The following is a 19926-nucleotide window of genomic DNA, read 5'->3' on the forward strand; positions in this document are numbered from 1 at the left end:
GGCCACCTGAGATCAGTACTTCTCACTTTTATTATTAAAAACTCAAGTCAATAATTAACCTAAAGCATTCAGAGCGTGTGTCAAAGAGTAGGACCTCAGTAAATTACGGCTATTTTAACTGAAGTGATTTGTTTATGCCTGTCTCCCTTATTTGAACCTTGGCTCCTCGAGAGAGACCACTCAACTTCTTTATCTGTTTAACACTGCAAAGACCCTCGCTCAGACTGGCTTTCAAATGTTTACAGACACTATCATGAAGTAGAATATTATATATGTTACATAAACGTTTTACATATGTAGTTTATTTACATTTATATACACGTATTTACACACAAATACAACATACATGCAGACACACTATTATTTTGCATAGTATTAACTCCTTCAGGAATTTGGGAGCATGATTTATATGTTTTCCCCCCTAAGTCTTTGGCTATCTTTATAGCCCATTGACTACTTACATATTTTACATGGTAAATTACTTTAAGCAATTGGTATAATAAAAGAATAAAAGAATGAAGAGAAGACTGAGTTGTATGACATCCCTTATAGAATAAATTATAAAAGTCTAAAAATATCTAACAACTTTATATATAAATTTCAGCTACATGCCTAATTTGGCCATAACATGGCTTCATGTTTCTTTTAAAACTTACATATGTCTTTAAGGTAAAATACCTTCATATTGGCATTTAAATTATACCACAATTATTTCCCCATATCCATACCAAACTATAATATGACAACATTTCATGATAAAGACTTAAACAAATATGTAAGATTGCCAAGGCAAGTGCAGTAGAATATTAAAGACTCTTTTTTGGCAGGTCTTCATCAGGGTACTGCAGTGTGTAAGGAACTCGAGGATAATCCCCATTATGTATCATAGGATATTGTCATATTCACACTGTACCTCTGTCTCACAGACCTGACGAGGAGAGTAATTACTGCTGAGGTAAGCCTTTTCTGGAATATATGCAATTAATTCGCCTGAAAAAGGGAAAGTAGCCTGACATTTTAATAATGTTTAAGTATACCTAATCTATTTCTTTTCTGCTCCTAATGTTTCCTAAATGTAAGCAAGAAAGAGGATTTAAAAGTCCTTACAGCTGTCTGTTCTTATGGAAATCATCCATGGGCCTATAAAATTCTATCTTAAAATTACTGGCATGAAATAATACCATAGATTACAATACCATAGATTACAATAGAATGTAGAGCAAGTGGGGAATTACTTTTAAGACGAATTCAGGATAAGATTTTCATGCAAAAAGAGTGTTTCTCTTATCAAGTAGGAATTATTCTGTTATTAAAGTTTAAGAGCATAGAATTTTATTCAATTTGAGCTCTGAAATATGTTTTTCAACCTCATCAGAATTACTCTTCTTTGCAGATTCTTGATAAAGTGCTATTTAGCTATATGTATTTCTTGGTCTTTTATTTAATTTTTTAAAAATTTAAAAATTAATTTATTTTATTATTTATTTTTGGCCTCATTGGGTCTTTGCTGCTGCACACGGGCTTTCCCTAGTCGCGGCGAGCGGGGGCTACTCTTCATTGCGGTGCGCAGGCTTATCATCGCAGTGGCTTCTCTTGTTGTGGAGCATGGGCTCTAGGTTCATGGGCTTCAGTAGTTGTGGCACACGGGCTCAGTAGTTGTGGTTCACAGGCTCTAGAGCACAGGTTCAGTAGTTGTGACAGCTGTGACAGTTGTGACAGGGCTTAGTTGCTCAGCGGCATGTGGGATCTTCCTAGACCAGGGATCAAACCTGTGTCCCCTGCATTGGCAGGCAGATTCTTAACTGCTTAACCACCAGGGAAGCCCTAGTCTTTTATTTTTAGTCCCCCTTTTCATTAGGCATAGTAAACTGATTATATATAATGCTACACTTTCAGTTCTTCAATTGCCTTCCATTTTTCAAAATTCATCATTTCTACAAGGGCCTTTATGACGCCCCATACTTTGGTATTTAAATGTTGACGAATGAGCTGAGAGCTTGGCTTACATTTAAATAAAGTTAATGGAGTTTTAAAAGACTGGAGATAAATGACTGTTTATGTTTACTTATACTAAGTAAAAACATAATTTTCACTATTTGCTTTCCACTAGAACAAAGAAGGTGTAATAAAAAGGGATCTCACTTTTTAAAACTTTTTAAGTGATCTGGGTTTTGAGTTAGTCTTTACCTTGCAGGAGGAAGAAGTGTTAAACTCAGGAGTGTACCTACTATAAAAATTAATAAACAGAAACCTCAACTGAAATAGAATTGGGAGGCAAGAAGGAGGGGCTCTACAACCACAGCAGAACCCAACAGAAAGACTTCCTCTTCTTTCCTGGGAAGAGCTCAGCCAGAGAGAGACTACCAATTCAGCCTATGAACTCTCAGTTCTTCCAATGGACTCTGCTTAATACAGCCCCCCCAGCTTCCTCCTCTCCCTCTCTAAAAGAGTTCTCTCCTCGCTGGGGGGTACTTGCACTTGGCTCGCCACTATTGCAGACCCTGAGTGGTAATTCTTTGATCTCGAATAAACACATATTTCCTGGATAAAAAACTGGCAATCTATTTGTTTTAGGTCAGCACTACTATACTGGATACCTGGAACACATTTTTAAAAGCCTCTTCACTAAGTAAAACTTAACTTTATGTAATGATCATGATATAAAATGAATATTAGTAATGACCATAAAAAAATGCAGCTAGTTAAAACTGTTGTATTGAAAACATGATGTTTAAGTTTTAAGAAACATAATATTGTTTAGTAAGAGTCTGCAAAGATACAGTTTAGGTAACTACTAAATTATGCCCTGATGTACCTTATTAGCATCAGTTTTAAAAACATTAAAATGACACGTACAATTAAAAAAATAAAGTTTAGAATTAAAAAGTGCAGATATTAAAATTCAGTAAAATATTTAATGTATGAACTAAAATTCACAAGTATTTCCCCCCAAAATATATACCTCACAGTTCTCATTCTATTTAAGTCTTAAATAAAACTACCAAATGGTTACATCAAATGTCAGAATTGAAGTAACTCAAGGTCCATTCTTTCATCTTTACAGTAACTATGCTCTCATTGCTTGTTTTGAATTTATTGTTGAATACATGAATATGTAGTACCAGAGGGGTTAGAAACACTGAGCTTAAAGCTTGGGTGATTCGGAACTGTTAATCTTGGTATGTGTTTCAACGCTATAACTAAAAATTCTCCCAATTAACTTTCTTTTAAAAATACAATGTTTATCAAAGGATGAGTAATAGAAATGTAATAACTGAAATTTTTAACTGCGTGTGTGTAAAATGTAAAACTCAATCATAACTTGGAGCTACTAAACTAGAATTCAGATCTATAACATCTTTTCAGACAGCAGTCTTATTACCGACACTTTTAGAATTGTTGGCCTATGGTCATAGTAAATACAGATGACTTAGTTTTATTATTGTTTTAAGTATTCCACACTCAATGAACTCCCTTACTGACTGGCCTAGCAACATGTTGTAGTTAAGGCAACTGATAACAGTCAATGCTCATCAGAAGACAGTGAAAGCTAAGTTGGTAAACAGAGGAAGATTATGAAAGCAAACGTGGGAAGTATTTTTGTTTTGCTTTACTTTACTTTTTGTTGTTTTAATGAGGACAGTATTAAAGTATATTCTTAGACAAGGCTGAAACCTTTCTGCCCAGAAAACTTTTTGCTTTTGGATGACCCATTTAAATTGGCCTTTTTAATAGAAATACATGGTTTTAAAGAAACATACTGTATAAAAGTTACATCGGATGCTTCTATTTTGAATCAGCTTTCTATTCTGAATCAGTTAGAAAATGAATAAAAGTTTTGAGAGAGAAGAGTCTGGAATGGTAGGTTATAAAAATTTAGAATCATGAATTACAGGTAATTTACTTCTCTAATTACATATGACTTCATTTAATATCTGATGGAGTAATAGGCATCCAAATTACTTGCAAAACAAAACGGGAAATCTGTAGCATGGTATACTGATTCTAATTAGGACAATTAAAATTCACTCTTCAGTCTTAGGGCCAACTTTTTTATTCGTAGGTTCACCTCATTTAAAAGTATTTTGAATCAATCCATAAATACCAAATAGACTTTCTTCAATTTCTGATATATGGGGCACACTTTTCAGCCATAGTGTAAAAACCATTTATAAGGTTTCTCAAACCATTTACAAGATTAATTTAAGAAAATCTGTTCCCACAAGACACAAGGGTACACTTCACCATCAATGTTTATGATCTCTGATTTATTTTAGGCACATGAAGGTAATATTTAGTGTTCCTCAGTTTCATACTAACAATAAAATTACAATGTATTCTTCAACGTGACCTTCACTAGACAGCTTAAAAAATCAAACTTACTCTTCAGTGAGAAAAATATTTCTCTGCTCTGCATCATTAAATAATATACTTGAAGTTAAACTTAAGGTTAATACGCAATTATTTTAAACTGTTATTATAATTGATTCTGATTAAGTATTCCTACTTTAGCCTTATGTTTAGATTTTTGGTCTAAACCTATACCTATACATCAAATATCTTAAAATGTCAATTTATGAAATCCCCAGATCTTTGAGCTTAGTGGGAGAGATACTTCTAATATTAAAAAGTTCAATGTATTCTACATAATAAACATATTTAAATACATATCCAAATATTTAATTATATTTAAAAGAAAAACTCATTTCTGACTCTGAATGTTGGTTCTTTTCCATGCCTTCAATTAATATCCTGCCCAGTCAATGTGTTGAAAAATTCTCAGTGAAGTGTATGTCACACCATTTCATTTCATTTCCTACTCTGATGTAGTAATTCGCTGTAGCCCTTAGCAGTCATCTTGTCTGGGTTATTGGGCTTGGTTGATTTTTATTCTCAGATGTGACATTTTGTTAACTAGAATCTGATAGAGAATTACGATATTAAAAACACAGTACATTTATAATTGCTGTCATTAAGTGGCTGATGGAGAGCTGAATTCCGTAAGACCTCACTGATACTCATGTTTCCCTCTTACAAACTAAACATATATGTCCCCGCAAATTCATATGCTGAAGTCCTAACCCTCAAGTGATGGTACTTGAAGGTGGAGGCTTTGCGAAGTTATTAGCCTTAGGTTAGGTCATAAACTTGAGTCCCTCATGATGGGATTAGTGCTTTTTACACAAAGAGGAAGAGTCACAAGGTCTCTCTGCCCTCCCCAACCCATACCCTCTCTTGCTCTCTGTGCATGCACCAAGGAAAGGCTTGTGAAGACACCAGCAGGAAGGAAACCCTCACCACTGAGTCTACAGCACCTTGACCTTGGACTTCCAGCTACTGGGACTGTAATAAGCGTCTGTTGCTTCAGCCACTTCATTTATGATATTTTGTTATAGCAGCCTGAACAGACTAAGACATTCCAACCCACAAAAACCACAGGTTGAAAACCACTAAACTCTATTCAAATTCTTCTTTTCCAAACAGATATGTCTGATTTTTTCTGATTGTAAAATATATATTTGTTATTAAAATGAAGATCTATCAAATTTCATAATAGAAACTGAACTCACATTACCTAAAGAAATTACACACTTTCTCTGCACCTATATTTTTATATCATATTCATACCATATACAGTTCCCACCACTTAATTTTATAAATATATAGCCATGTAAATATACATTATAATATATACTGAAGCTATATAAATACATTATTTATCAAATTTACCTTTGGTGAATAGTCAGTTTCTATTTTTAATATTATGGTATTTGTTGACAACTGAAAAGTTGAGGCCAGAAGAAAAGAATAGCTACATCCAGTTACATAGTCACTGAGGCTAGATACTCATATCCTGATATTTAATATCACTGTATTGGCTCACTTTCCTCTTCAAGTTAAAGAAAGTTAAGGTTACAGACAGAGGAATTGAAGAAATTCCTCCTTTTGTCTATTTTTTAAAATTTTCTAACCCAAAATAAAGTTGAGCAAACCTGGTACATGCCTTGAGGCTTCATGTAATGTGGCTGTCACTGAACTTTTGCTAAGAAGTAAAGTGTGGAGGGGGAGACTGCATGATACAGTTACCATTTTGGGTTTGTTTAGAGGATGCATGAAGAAAGTCTCAAGAGAAGATGGTATCCTGAACACAGTTTTCTGACACCATCTTCTCCCAAGTTGACACTAACTTCTCCCGAGGTGAAGCAGTGACTGGGGCAGGAAAGTAAAGCTCACTGAGGCACATATGGAAGAATTCAGGTTCTGATGAGTGTTGGGAGAAGAGAGCAGGCTCAAGACTTTGTTATCTTCTGGGCTTAACTGGAGCCAATGAGACTAGTAGTTAATATGCCTGGGCAAGAATGAGAAATCAAAAGGTTCTGGAGAGAACAGTACTGATGGAAAATATCCAACCTTGCCAGAAGGGTGATACTGTACTGATTTCTTATTCTAGGAGCATCTACAGAACATTTTTGGCTGGGAAAACTGCAAAGCAGCCACCCAGATTGGCCAACGGTGTTCTACCATTTGTAACTGAGGAAACCTGAGAGTGTTGCAGAAGAAAAACTATGTCCAATATCCTTCAAATTTGTTTGTTGTCACCAGCCAGCATTTTTACATTTTTCATAACTTTTATCCTAGTACTGAGAAATAAGCAAAAGAAAATAACAGTAGATCTTAAGAGGAACAAAGACCTTAGGAAGCAAAACATGAAGGACAGGTCACTTCACGTGCAATAGAAATGTTATATGACACAATGACACGTGAACAACAAAAAACCAAGGTGTCAGCATGGTCAGGTTTTAGCAAGAGTTCTTCCTGGCTTGTAGATGACTGCCTTCTTGCTGTAGGCTCATATGGACTCTCCTCAGCACCCATGCATGGAAAGAGATTTCTCTTTTCTTCTCACAAGGCCACTAATGCTACTGAATTAGGACTTTACCCTTATGACTTCATTTAACCTAATGACCTCCTAAAAGCATACTCCAAACACAGTCACATTGGAGAGTAGCACTACAACATGTGAATTTGGGGGGACACAATTCAATCTATAGCAGCAGTATCCTTCATCTTTCAAGGTAAAGAGATATTCAAAGATTTAGAGACTACATCTTTAATACCCCATCTTAATACTTGGGAAAGGATTCTAACCAAGCCATAAAAGAATCAGAAGAGTCCATAAAATGGAGAAAGATCAAGAGGGGTGGAAACAGTGATCTGTAATAATAAATCTTATACTATACATAATTTAAATCTAATAGAAAATATTGTCACTATGTATTTACAAATATAAGTCACAAATAATTCTTTTGAAAGGAAAAAATATTTCAAGGGAAAACCAGCTAAAAGTACTAAAATCATTAAGTCCTCAACAAGCTCAGTAAAATTCATATAAGTTTCTAAGCGAGGGAAGAGAAGTAAAATCATTTTAAAGATCTCATTTAATGGGAAAGAGGTCTTAAAGTTGAGGAGATAATTTCAAATGTTGTTTGAGTTATTCCAAATTTTTTTGGACACATTTTGTAAAACCAATACAAGGTATAATTAACAAAATAAAAAGTACTATTTATATAGCCCATGTCACAAAGATATGGCTAGCAAGTGCCCTTCACATTACCCCATAGCAGTGCAGGAGATTTTGTTCTATTACAAAGCAGTTGAGAGTAAATGTCCCATTTAAGAACTAGTTCCTTCCTGTTTATCATGCCAAAAACTCTTGCCTAAAGACTATATCCCTCGTTTTCTCCAATTACTTGCCCCACCAAATATACAACCCTAGAACACTCTGATATTCTAATATTTATATCCCTTTAGACATCCTAAAACGTACAAATGATTATCTGTTTAAAAAAAAACTCAGTAAATCTCACTGATGTAAATGATACACACAAATTTCAGGTATAATAATTTCAAACATCCAAGATGCAAACCACTATGTTTTATTTTTAAAAAGAATAGAGAGGGATAAACTGGAAGTATGACTACAAAATACACTCATGTTATAAATTCAGTTAGTAATGTAGATAATTTGCTCAAATATCAATATATCATCTAAAATAAAAATTGAGTTTCTAAGTATATTTGTGCTTTGTAAAGTCCACCTACCCAGCAAGAAAAAAAGAACCAAGGTAATAATTCTCAAGTCATACAGTAGAGAAAAAATGATGGTTTGAAATGCACATTTAATGCTTGAAAAATAATAGACTTTTGTCCACATTTTTACTTGCTAATATTAAACAGAAATGAACATGAACAGTATGTGCTATGGACTAAATGGCATCTCTCCCACGTTTATATGGTGAAGCCCTAACACCCAATGCGATGGTATTTGGAGATAGGGGTCTTCGGGAGATGTGCGAGCTTAGACGAGGTCCTGAGGGCTGGGTCCTCATGATGGGATTAGTGCCGTTATCACAAGAAACAAAACTTACATCCCCTTTCCCCCTCTCCATCTCCATGCACATGCACTCAGCAGAAACCACAAGAGCACACAGCTAGAAGCCATCCGTAAGCCAAAAAGAGCTTTCACCAGCACCCAACCATGCTGGCACTCTGATCTTGGATTTCTAGCTTCCAGGACTGTGAGAAAATAAATTTCTGTTTAAGCTACCCAGTCTATGGTATTTTGTTTTGGCAGCACTAGTGGCCTAAAAGAGCATTCAAATAGCTATTTATGTGATAGTAAAAGAGAGATCCAGCCCTTCTGCAGAACTTTTTACTGAGTACCAACAGATAAATTGTATGATATTGCATCAACATCTAACCGGGGACTGTAGTATAATATACGCCTAAAGCAATGGTTTTCAACTGGGGCAAATCTGCCTCCAGGGACATTTGGCATTGCCTGGAGGGTACTACTGACATCTAGAGGGGAGAGGTCAGGCATGCTGCTAAGTATCTGACATTGCACAGGACCAGTTATAAAGCACAATCTGACCCCAATGTCAACAGTGGTGTTGAGGAACCCTGCTCTATAAGACAAAAAAGTAACCAAAGATCTTGCCTTTAAAAACATCTCTTTTGGAGTAACGTCATCATTGTGATGAAGCAAGTTTTTTTTGGTCTCTTCCCTTTAATCTACAGTCAGTAAAACACCCATAACTCAAAACGTACCTCTGCCCAACAAAAGCAGGAGGCCAGATGATTACACACATCTGTACACCTAAAGGTGGGTGGTCTGGAACACAGAGGTGGCGGGACCCGGGGAACAGTGGAGATGGTGCCTGAGCCCACAGCCCCAGAGAAGCTGGTAGCAGTAGGGGAGACAGGGGACAAGACTCCGTCCTCCTGGCCCCAGTGGCGCCAGTCACCACAGGTAACTGGGCAGTAGCAGCAAGGCTGGCACCCCATCCCTTTAGCCAGAGAAGTGCCCATGACTCTGGCCTCCCAATCCCCTGCCCACAGCAGCAGAGCCCCGAGCCTGACGATACCAGACATGACAGAGGCACCCATGTGATCTGTGCTCTTCCCCCGACTCACCTCCTCCCCATGAGGCATCAGAGTCTGTGATTCAGACTCAACAGAAGGGCCCACCACCCCAGTGCCCCAGATATTGGCACCAGTAGCACCGCAACAGCAAGGTAGCAATGCCCACAGAGACGCAAATAATACTGAGGTCACTGGGTGACACGTCTGACAAACATGGTGGAGGGTGTAAGTACCCATTCTCATAGATAACCAGAGGCAGCTCGGGTAACAGAAACCAAAGCAGCTTGTGCTCTAGTGCCGCTTACTGAAAAATAGGAAAGGCCTCTAATTTCTAACCTGTTGAATCATTAGAATCAATTTTTAAAAAAACCAAAAACCAGCTTTATCTAAAGAAAGGTGTCTGCTACTACAGAAGCGCTGGCATGGTAAGAACTGAAGCTGCTTGAAGAACCAGAGTAACACTGTACAACAAAAATCAAAGTGACAATTCTACAGAAACCGAACTTAAAGGCATGGAATACTGTAATCTAATTGATTGAATTCAGAATAGCTTTCAGGAAGAAACTCAATGAGCCACAAGAAAAAAACTCAGAAAGGCAGTTCAATGAGCTCAGGAAGAAAATTAATGAAGAGAAGGAATACTTCACTAAAGAGACTGAAACTCAGAAATAACCACATAAATTCTGGAGCAGAAGAATTCAATAAATGAGATGAAGAATGCATTAGAAAGGACTGGAAATAGAAAAGGCCATCTGGAGGAGAGTATTCACAAGCTTGAAGATAGATATCTAGAAATGATACAAGTAGAAGAGGAAAGAATTAAGTTTTTTTTAAATGAGCAAATGCTATAAGTGCTGACTCTATTAGGAAGGGAAAATATTAGGATAATGGGTATCCCAGAAGGAGAAGAAGAGATCAGAGTTTAAAGAATAGCTAAGGACATTCCAAATGTGGTGAAGGAACTGAATGTACAAGCCCATGAAGCTAAGAGATCACCTAATTACCTCAGTGCAAAAAAGACCTTTTCCAAGACATTGTATTAAAACTGTCAGAAGTCAATGACAAAGAATTTTAAAGGCAGTCAGGGAATAAAGGAAAAAAGGTTCCTTACAAAGGTACCCACATTAGGTTATCAGCAGACTTCTCAGCAGAAACTCCACAGGCTAGGAGGGAGTGGAATGACATACTCAATACTGAAAGATAAAAACTGTCAGCCAAGAACATTCTATCTAGAAAATTTATCATTCATTCAGATACAAAAGAGAATTAAAAGACCTTCCCAGACAAAAGCTGAGGGAGTTCACCACTAAACCTGTCTTATAATAACTGTCAAAAGGAGCTCTTCTACCACAAACAAGATGACAAAACACACACAACTTTGAGTAAGGTGATAGAATCAGAAAACTCCAACTATCAGAATAGGTTTTTAATACTTTATTATAGCATAAATGTTAAAAGGGTGGAAAAAACATAGCTACTTTCATTTGGTAACAAACTCACAACATAAAAAAGGATAATTTGAGACAACAAAAGCAGAAAAGGGGAAGAGGAAAAGAATGGAACCTGCATAGGCAAATGAAGATGCTATTAGCAGAAAAAAGGACTGTTCTATCTATGAGACATTTTATACAAACCTCTTGGTAACTACAAAACATAAATCTAGAGCAGAGACATGAAACAAAAGAAAATGGAGAAAAACATCATAGAAAACCATCAAACTAAAATGTCCTACAGAAACACAAGGGAAACAATGGAGATATAGAGCAACCAGAAAACAAAAGATAAATGGCAGTACTAAGTCCTCATCAATAATCACCCTAAATAAACTGAACTCATCAAAAGGGAGCGTCTGGATAGATTAAAAAACAAGATCCAAGTATATGCTGCCTCCAGGCAACATCTCAGCTCTAAAGACAAACATAGGCTCAAACTGAAAGGATCAAAGATGATACTCCAAGCAAATGGCAACCAAAAGAAAGTATAGCCACACTCAGACAAAACGGACTTCAAGACAAAAAGGGTAATGAGAGAAAGATGGACAGTACATAAAGTACTTAATTCATCAAGATGTAACAGTTATTAATATATATGTACTTAACATGTGAGCATCAAAATACATAAAACAATTCTAAACAGACCTAAAGAGAGAAATTTACAGCAATACAATAATAGTAGGGGACTTTAAACACCCCGCTCACATGAATGGATAGATCATCCAGTCAACAAGGAAACAACAGCCTTAAATGAAATGTTAGACTAATTGGATTTGATAGATTTGTACAGAATGTTTCATCCAAATGCAGCAGAATACACATTCTTCGACTATACGTGGAACCTTCAAGGAAAGACCGTATGTTCAGACACAGGTCAATAAATTTAGAATACTGAAATCATATCAAGCATCTTTCCCAATCATAATGCTATGAAACTAAAAATCAGTTACAAGAAGAAATCTGGAAAAGTCACAAATAAGTGAAGACTGAACAACATGCTACAACTATTGGGTCAATGAAGAAATCAAAGGATAAATTAAAAAAAAAATACCTGAAGGCAAATGAAAATGAAAACAACATGCCAAAACCTATGAGATGCAGCAAAAGTGGTACTAAGAGGGGAGTTTATAGCAAGACAGGCTTTCCTCAAGAAACAGGAAAAAACTCAAATAAACAATCTAATCTTATACCTAAAGGAACTAGAAAAAGAACAAATGAAGCCCCAAATCAGTGGAAGGAAGGAAATAGAGTGAAAATAAATGAAATAGAGACTAAAAAGACAATACAAAAGATTCAGACTAAGAGCTGGTTCTTTGAAAAACAAAATTTACAAGTCTAGATCCACTGAGGAAAAAGCAAGGCCCTGATAAATACAATCAGAAAAGGAGAAATGATAACAGATACCACAGAAATACAGAGGACAACCGAGAATAAAAGGACACATTCTTCAAATCATACAACCAGTGCACAAGTTGAAACTGTAATCAGAAACCTCCCAGAAAACAAAAGCCCAGGACTATACAACTTCACACCTGAATTCTACCAAAGATTTAGATTTTTTTTTTTTTTTTTTTTTTTTTTGCAGTATGCGGGCCTCTCACTGTTGTGGCTTCTCCCGTTGCGGAGCACAGGCTCCAGACGTGCAGGCTCAGCGGCCATGGCTCACGGGCCTAGTTGCTCCGCGGCATGTGGGATCTTCCCGGACCGGGGCACGAACCCATGTCACCTGCATCGGCAGGCGGACTCTCAGCCACTGCGCCACCAGGGAAGCCCAAGATTTAGATTTAATACTCATCCTTCTCAAACTCTTCCAAAACATTGAAGAGAAAGGAATGCATGCTAACTCATCTTACCAAATGATATCGAAATCAGACACATAAAAAAAAAATTACAGGCCAATATCTCCAATGAACATAGATGTAAAAATCCTCAACAAAATATTAGCAAACCAAATACAATAATACATTAAAATGATTACACACAATGATCAAGTGGGATTTATTCCAGAAATGTAGTTTAACGTCCACTAAAGACAACCAAAAAACCCCCAAAAACCTAATATGATACAGTACATTAACAAAAGGATAAAAGCCATATCATCTCAATACATGCAGAAAAAGCATTTGACAAAATCCAATACACATTTATGATAAAAAACTTTCAATAAAGTGGTTATAGAAGAAAGATACTTCAACATAATCAAGGCCATACATGACAAACTCACGGCTAACATTGCAGTCAATGGTGAAAAACTGAAAGCTATCCTTCTTAAATCAATAAGCCAAGGATGCCTATTCTCACTCTTATTCAACATATTGAATCTAGCCAGAGTGATTAGGCAAGACAAATGAAACAAATCCAAACTAGAAAGGAAGAAGTGAAACTGTCACTATTTGTGTGTGACATGATTTTTATATACAGAAAACCCTAAAGACTCTGCAAAAAAAGTTAGGAATAAACAAATACAATAAGATTGTAGGGTACAAAAACATAAAAATCTGTTGTACTTGTGTGTGCTAACAATGAGCTAGCAGAAAGAAATTAACAATCCCATGGAAGATAACAAAAGAATATACCTAGGAATAAATTTAACCAAAGAGGTTAAAAGAAAAATTGAAGACACAAAGGTAAACATATTCTGTGTTCATGAACTGGAAAAGTTAACATTGTTAAAATATCCCTACAATCTGAAGCAATCTACAGATTCAATGTGATCCCTATCAAAATCCCAAGACATTTCACAGAAATCAAACAAAAATTCTAAAATTAACATGGAACCAAAGAAGACCCCGAATAGCCATAGCAACCCTGAGAATAAAGAACAAAGCTTGAGTTATCACACTTCCTGATTTCAAACTACTGCAGCACCATAGTAATCAAAACAGCATGGTGCTGGCAGAAAAACAGATACATAGATCAATGGAACAGAACTGAGAGCCCAGAAATAAGTCCACCTGTATATGAACACAATTTATAATGAGCAGAGAATATACAATGGAGAAAGGATAGTCTCTTCAAATTGTACTAGGAAAAGTGAACAGCCATGTATAAAAAAAGAAACTAGACCACTATCTCACACCACACACAAAAATCAACTCACAGTGGATTCAAGACTTGAATGTAAGACCTGAAACCATAAAAATCCTAAGAGAAAACATAAGCAAAACACTGACATTAGTCATAGCAATACCTTTCCCTTGCCTGAGGAGACATACCTACAAACAAGAGGATAAATAAGCAAACTGGACTACATCAAACTAAAAATCTCCTGCACAATAAAGGAAAATCGTCAAAATGAAACACAAGCTATTGAATGGGGGAAGATCTTTACAAATCATATATCTGATAAGGGGTTAATATCCAAAATATATAAAGAATGCATACAACTCAATATTATAAAACAGCCCAATTTAAAAATGGGCAGAGAAGCTGAATAGACATTTCTCCCAAAAAGATATACAGATGTCCAAATGGGCACATAAAAAGATGTTCAATATCACCAAATACTAGGGAAATGCAAATCAAAACCACAATGAGTTATTACCTCACACCTGTTAGAATGGTTATTATCAAAAAGGCAAGAAACAACATTGTTGGCTGGATGTGGAGAAAAGGGAATTCTCATACCTCTTGGTGGAAATGAAAGTGGGTGCAGCCACTATGGAAAACAGCATGGAGAGTCGACAAAAAGTTAACAGAACTACCGTATGCTCCAATTATCCCATTGAAAGCAGCTCTTCTGCCCCTTTCCTGTTTGCCCATTTCTGTTCCCCTCTCACTTTAAGAGAACCTTAGTATAGGAATGACATCAGTAGGCAATTTAACCTAACTCCTGACTTATGCTCTCCTACATGCACACTATGCCTATTGATTCTTTTCGTGGATAAAAACAGTGAAAAATTAAGCAGTTAAAAAATGAGTAGCTCTCTACCTGCCACAATCCTGCAGGCAGATCACACATCTGAAGACTGTCAGACAGTCTGCACGCAAGGGAGGATGATGCAGAATCCAACCTTCTGCCTCAACGATTCACCAAGATTCTTCCCCCTTTTTCCCCTTTAAAAACTGTCATGACTGAGCAGAATATTTAGAGTTGGTCTCAGGACAAGTAGTCCACCTTCTCCCCAGATTGCAGGCTTTCCTGATTAAAGCACCTTTCCTTTCTATTGCCCCTTGCCCCTTGGATTACCAGCTTTTGACCGGCAAGCAGTCAGACCTGGGTTTGGTAATACCACTTCTGGGTATTTAACCAAAGAATATGAAAACGCTAATTCGAAAAGATAAATTTACCCCTCTGTTCACTGCAGCATTATTCACAATAGCCAAGATATGGAAACAAACTAAGTGTCCATCAATGAACGAATGGGTAGAGACGATATGGTATCTATACACAATGGAATACCACTCAGCCATAAAAAAAGATGAAATCTTGCCATTTATGATAATATGAATGGACCTTGAGAGTGTATTATGCTAAGTAAAAAAAGTCAGATGGAGGGCTTCCCTGGTGGCGCAGTGGTTGAGAGTCTGCCTGCCAATGCAGGGGACACAGGTTTGTGCCCCGGTCTGGGAGGATCCCACATGCCGTGGAGCCGCTGGGCCCATGAGCCATGGCTGCTGAGCCTGCGCATCCGGAGCCTGTGCTCCGCAACGGGAGAGGTCACAGCAGTGAGAGGCCCACGTACCGCAAAAAAAAAAAAAAAAAAAAAAAAAGTCAGACGGAGAATACAAATACCATATGATTTCACTCATATGTGGAATATCAAAAAACTAAGAAACACACACACAAAAAAAAACCAAACAAAAACATACATAGATACAGAGTACAGAGTATTGGTTACCAGAGAGGAAGAAGCACTGGGAAAGGGCAAAATGAATAAAGGGATAAACTGTATGGTGACAGAGGGAAACTACATTTTTGGTGGGGAGGACGCTGTAGTCTCTACAGAAGCAGAAATGTAACGTTGTCCACGTGAAACATAAAATGTTATACACCAATGTTACCTCAATAAAAAGGTTTTTAAGTGGTATAAAAACTTCTTTTGCCGCCAACCCCACACTGCACTAACTTTTTTAAACTGAAAATATCAAAGTGAGGCTAAATAAATTATATTAAAATAACTTTACTAAGTTGGATATAAATTCTTTATTGGTTAATTACATCTAAATTTGATTTATAGTGTATATGTAGGTAAACTGCTTATGATAATAGCAGTCGTTAAGAAATGAGAAACCCATAATAAAACTAAACTAAATTCTTACAGATTGTGATTATAGCAGGGTACAGGAAACTGGTTCCTAAAATGTTTTGAAATTTAAACTTTACCTATCTAAATTTGAAAATGTTAAATTTAATGTCTACTTTGTCAGAATGTCACAAGTCACTTATTATCAGAATCAGAAATACTAGGACCTAATTTTCAATGGATCTAAGTGGTTTATATTACTTTTATGCGATTGCCACCTTGTCCATGCTCCAAGTCCGGTTTTAATGATGACTTTTTCTTTTAACAATGTTTCTTCTTCCTTAACTTCCTGAATCACCTATACACTTTTTTCTTTAGGTACAGTTTTCTTTAATGAAACAAACTATTTTCAAAAGGTAACACTCTCCTTTGTTGAACTATTTAAGATGACTATGCAAACTACATAGCACAAAATTAAAATGCTACCTTGATTGTTACCTGGAAATTTTAGAAGCTAATAAGTCAATTTGGGCAATTCAAGTTTAAAACAAAAACAAAAACCAAGCTAAAGAAAACACCTGCATCTCATTTTACTAGATCAACCAACAGAGGACTTTTTTGGATGCAGGGGCACTAAATTATCTTAATTATAGCTATGTAACATTGGCTCTGGAAGTAATCATTTTCTTTCTCATTTCATTCAACAAATGAAGGTCTGATTTCTTGTATAAGCTAAGTTTTAAATCTGATCATAACTAATGTTGGAGGAAAAAATGAACACTTCTGAGTTAATTATCCAAAATATGCATTTTCTGGCAAAGTGAATACATTTTCTGCTGTGTTAAAACTAATAATTCTAGGCATCCATTCATAAATATCTACATGATTTTAGTCAACTCAAAGATAAAGCTTGATTACATAATACATACCTATAGTTATATGTAGTAATGTTTTATGTAATAAATTTCATATTATAAATTATTTATAAAAGGTTATTCCCAGTAATGTAAGACATGTTCCTTTTGTCTGTAATTCTATTACTATCTTAAGTAATAGATATGGGTCAATGGGTGTCTAAAGTGACAATAATATGCTCATGGGACCAATAATCAGCATCAAACCCAGTCATGAAACACAGTCTAAAGGTCAAATTTCAGTAAAACTGTTGTCAGTAGTCAAGAGTCAATAAAATAGACTCTAAATTTGTATGCTATCTCACTAATGTTTTCAGAAAAGTTCTCAAAAGCTTGACGGTCTATAAAATCTGTTTTGTCATTTAATTTAACAATTACATAATACATTGTTAATGTAGTCAAATATGAAATCATCATAGAGAACATTATTGACTAGGGTTTGTTTTTTTGATCTTGATAATGAGTCAGGGCCTCTTATTGTATAGTATGTCTTTATTTTATTGGTATTCTTAAGAATGATTAATTTTTTTTTAATTTCTCATTACTTCCTCATTTTTGTTTTGGAGAACTCATTTTATTTCTGTCCAGATCAAATGCGTTATATTGCAAAATACTATTCATATATATGTATATATATGTTGAGAACACATACTATAAAAGTAATGCCCACTGCTATTCTTGTTACCTACCAAATGCGTTTTCATGTTATGAAAGTATGATTTAATACATTTACGATGTCACATCTCAAAAACACCCTGAAAACATGAACTATACATTTCATATTTTTGTATAATTTTTAGATAATTTGGGATTTATATAATATCTATATTAACAAAACATCTCATTAGGTTAATGCATTTTTGGTATCTTTATGTAAAAATAAAATTTGCTTTTGTTAGCAAAGTTATCGAGTACTTTGCTTCATATTACATGATTGTGTCTCTAGGTATGGCAGTATGGCGTTAAATCTTGCACTTTACAAAATAAAGTGTGGCCTTAGCCTTCACGATTTTTGATAGGTAGAACTGAAATGCCTAATCCTGGGTCAGTAATCTGTTTCTGGAATTACATAAAGTTCAATATATATTATAAAACATTATCTTTTTCAGACTGTCAAATCTTCATTACTGTAGGATTATAAAATTGATAATCAGAATGAATTACTAACAGTTTATAAATGACTAATAATTTTAGTGTTAATAAAATAAGTTGTAGGGTTTATAGCAAATAACTTTGCAAGGAAAATACACCCGTGGGCCAAATATTGTTCACACTTACCAGTTCTTCCTGAAGTTGGGAAATGAGTTCGTCCTTCTCTTTCAGCTGTAGCTTCAGCATTGAGCATTCATCTTTCATTATATCCTATAAAAACATCAAAGAGATGGCATAATACACTCAGACCTTTCAGTTTGCTCTTGATAAGTCAGCTTCATGCAGTGGGAGATAATTGCATATGACTAATAAAACTGAAATTTCCTCTACAGTCTGATATTTTTCATAATATACTCTATGTTGCAAAACAAACTAATGTATCCAAAGATACTATACTATATATGATATATACACGTACATTTTTTCTGATAGCCTTTTCTTTTCTCTTTGTTCATTTAGTTGTCTAAGACAGAAATCAGGGATTCATCCTAAATTCTGTCCTCCCATTCCTGTGCATACATAATCAGTGGAATAAAAAAATTATACTTCAAAAGAGATAGTTTACCTACCATTTATTCCTGTTATAATTAAATATTTATTCTCAAATGAATGGCCATGTTATAGTCTTTATTTTTAATGATATCTCTGTAACATTTGTCCCTTTCACTAGAGCTCTGTCTTTGGGTATTTAACCTTGTCACTCTGCATGAACATTCAGCTACAGTCCCCATGTACACAATACATCCACATGACCTCTATTACTCTATGCTGGAAACTCTCACCTAACCAATGCTTAATCTAGACTTACCTTCCAAGCTTCAACCCACAAAAAGAACTACTTCCTGAGCATACACTCAGCATTTTCCCATGGACATTCCAACTCAAACTTCATCTCTACATCTTTTCCTACTTCAAAAATCATTTCCAGTTATTTCTCTCATTATCTTCTTATTTCCTAAAATAGCTAGAAAAGCATCCCATACTCTCAGCTCACACTCACTCTGAACCCAATCTGGTGCCCAATTCTTTGATCTGTTTCCCTGGTATTTCTTGAACTCACTCCTTTCTACTCCTCATGGACTTACTCCAGGTATCCATTGCTTATCTGACTTACTGCAGTTAAGTCTCTGAACTGGTTCTATGTCTATCACCTTCCCTATCTGCCAGAGTTATTTTCCTAACTGGGAATTAATTACATCATTTCTTAATGTAACAGCTAATCACTTTAGAGGAAAAAAAAGTCAAAACTCTTTAGCATAGCATATGGTGCCTTTCATTCTCGACTACTTGCATATTTCTGGAGTGGCAGTTTTTCGTTTCCAACTTTCTGACAACCAGGGCTCATTCCTACAGAACCGAGCTGCAGAATGCTGTTTCATGTGTCCTTGTTTTACACATGCACATCTCTCGGTTACACTGCATCTCTCTATCTCCCACAATTTCTCATGATCTAGGAGGCATTTCAAGCATTATTCCTTATTCCAGCAGGGAGCCTTCCCTTGTTGGCTGAGTTATGTTTCCCTTGAGTGTGACGCCGTGCTCCATAGCGTCTAAATCATACATCATTTCATACGGTACTAACACTTCAAGTGTTGTTTGCTTGTTTCCTTCCCTCATTAGACTAGTTTCCCTACCCCACTTGAGCAGATAGACTATTTCATTAGCATATTACCAGCACCAAGCATTGTAGCTGACACACAGAAGATGTTTAAATCCACGTTTGCTTCCCATAACTTAGCAGGTAAACAGTATAAG

General features: G+C 35.8%; 1 protein-coding gene across 4 annotated transcripts in view; it reads right to left on the reverse strand.

Moving 5' to 3' along the window:
* CCSER1 (coiled-coil serine rich protein 1) overlaps positions 1-19926 on the reverse strand; it is a 721106-nt gene that overhangs the window by 98902 nt on the left and 602278 nt on the right. For 3 of the 4 annotated variants that reach the window (XM_032632164.1, XM_032632163.1, XM_032632162.1), the window contains exon 8: positions 18298-18381. In XM_032632164.1, the coding sequence (XP_032488055.1) occupies positions 18298-18381 (84 nt within the window). Of the gene's footprint in view, positions 1-17551; positions 18382-19926 lie in introns of those variants that run through there. The other variant, XM_032632160.1, reaches the window with a different exon arrangement.

Source organism: Phocoena sinus, chromosome 5, assembly GCF_008692025.1.
Source record: "Phocoena sinus isolate mPhoSin1 chromosome 5, mPhoSin1.pri, whole genome shotgun sequence".
NCBI lineage: Eukaryota > Metazoa > Chordata > Mammalia > Artiodactyla > Phocoenidae > Phocoena > Phocoena sinus.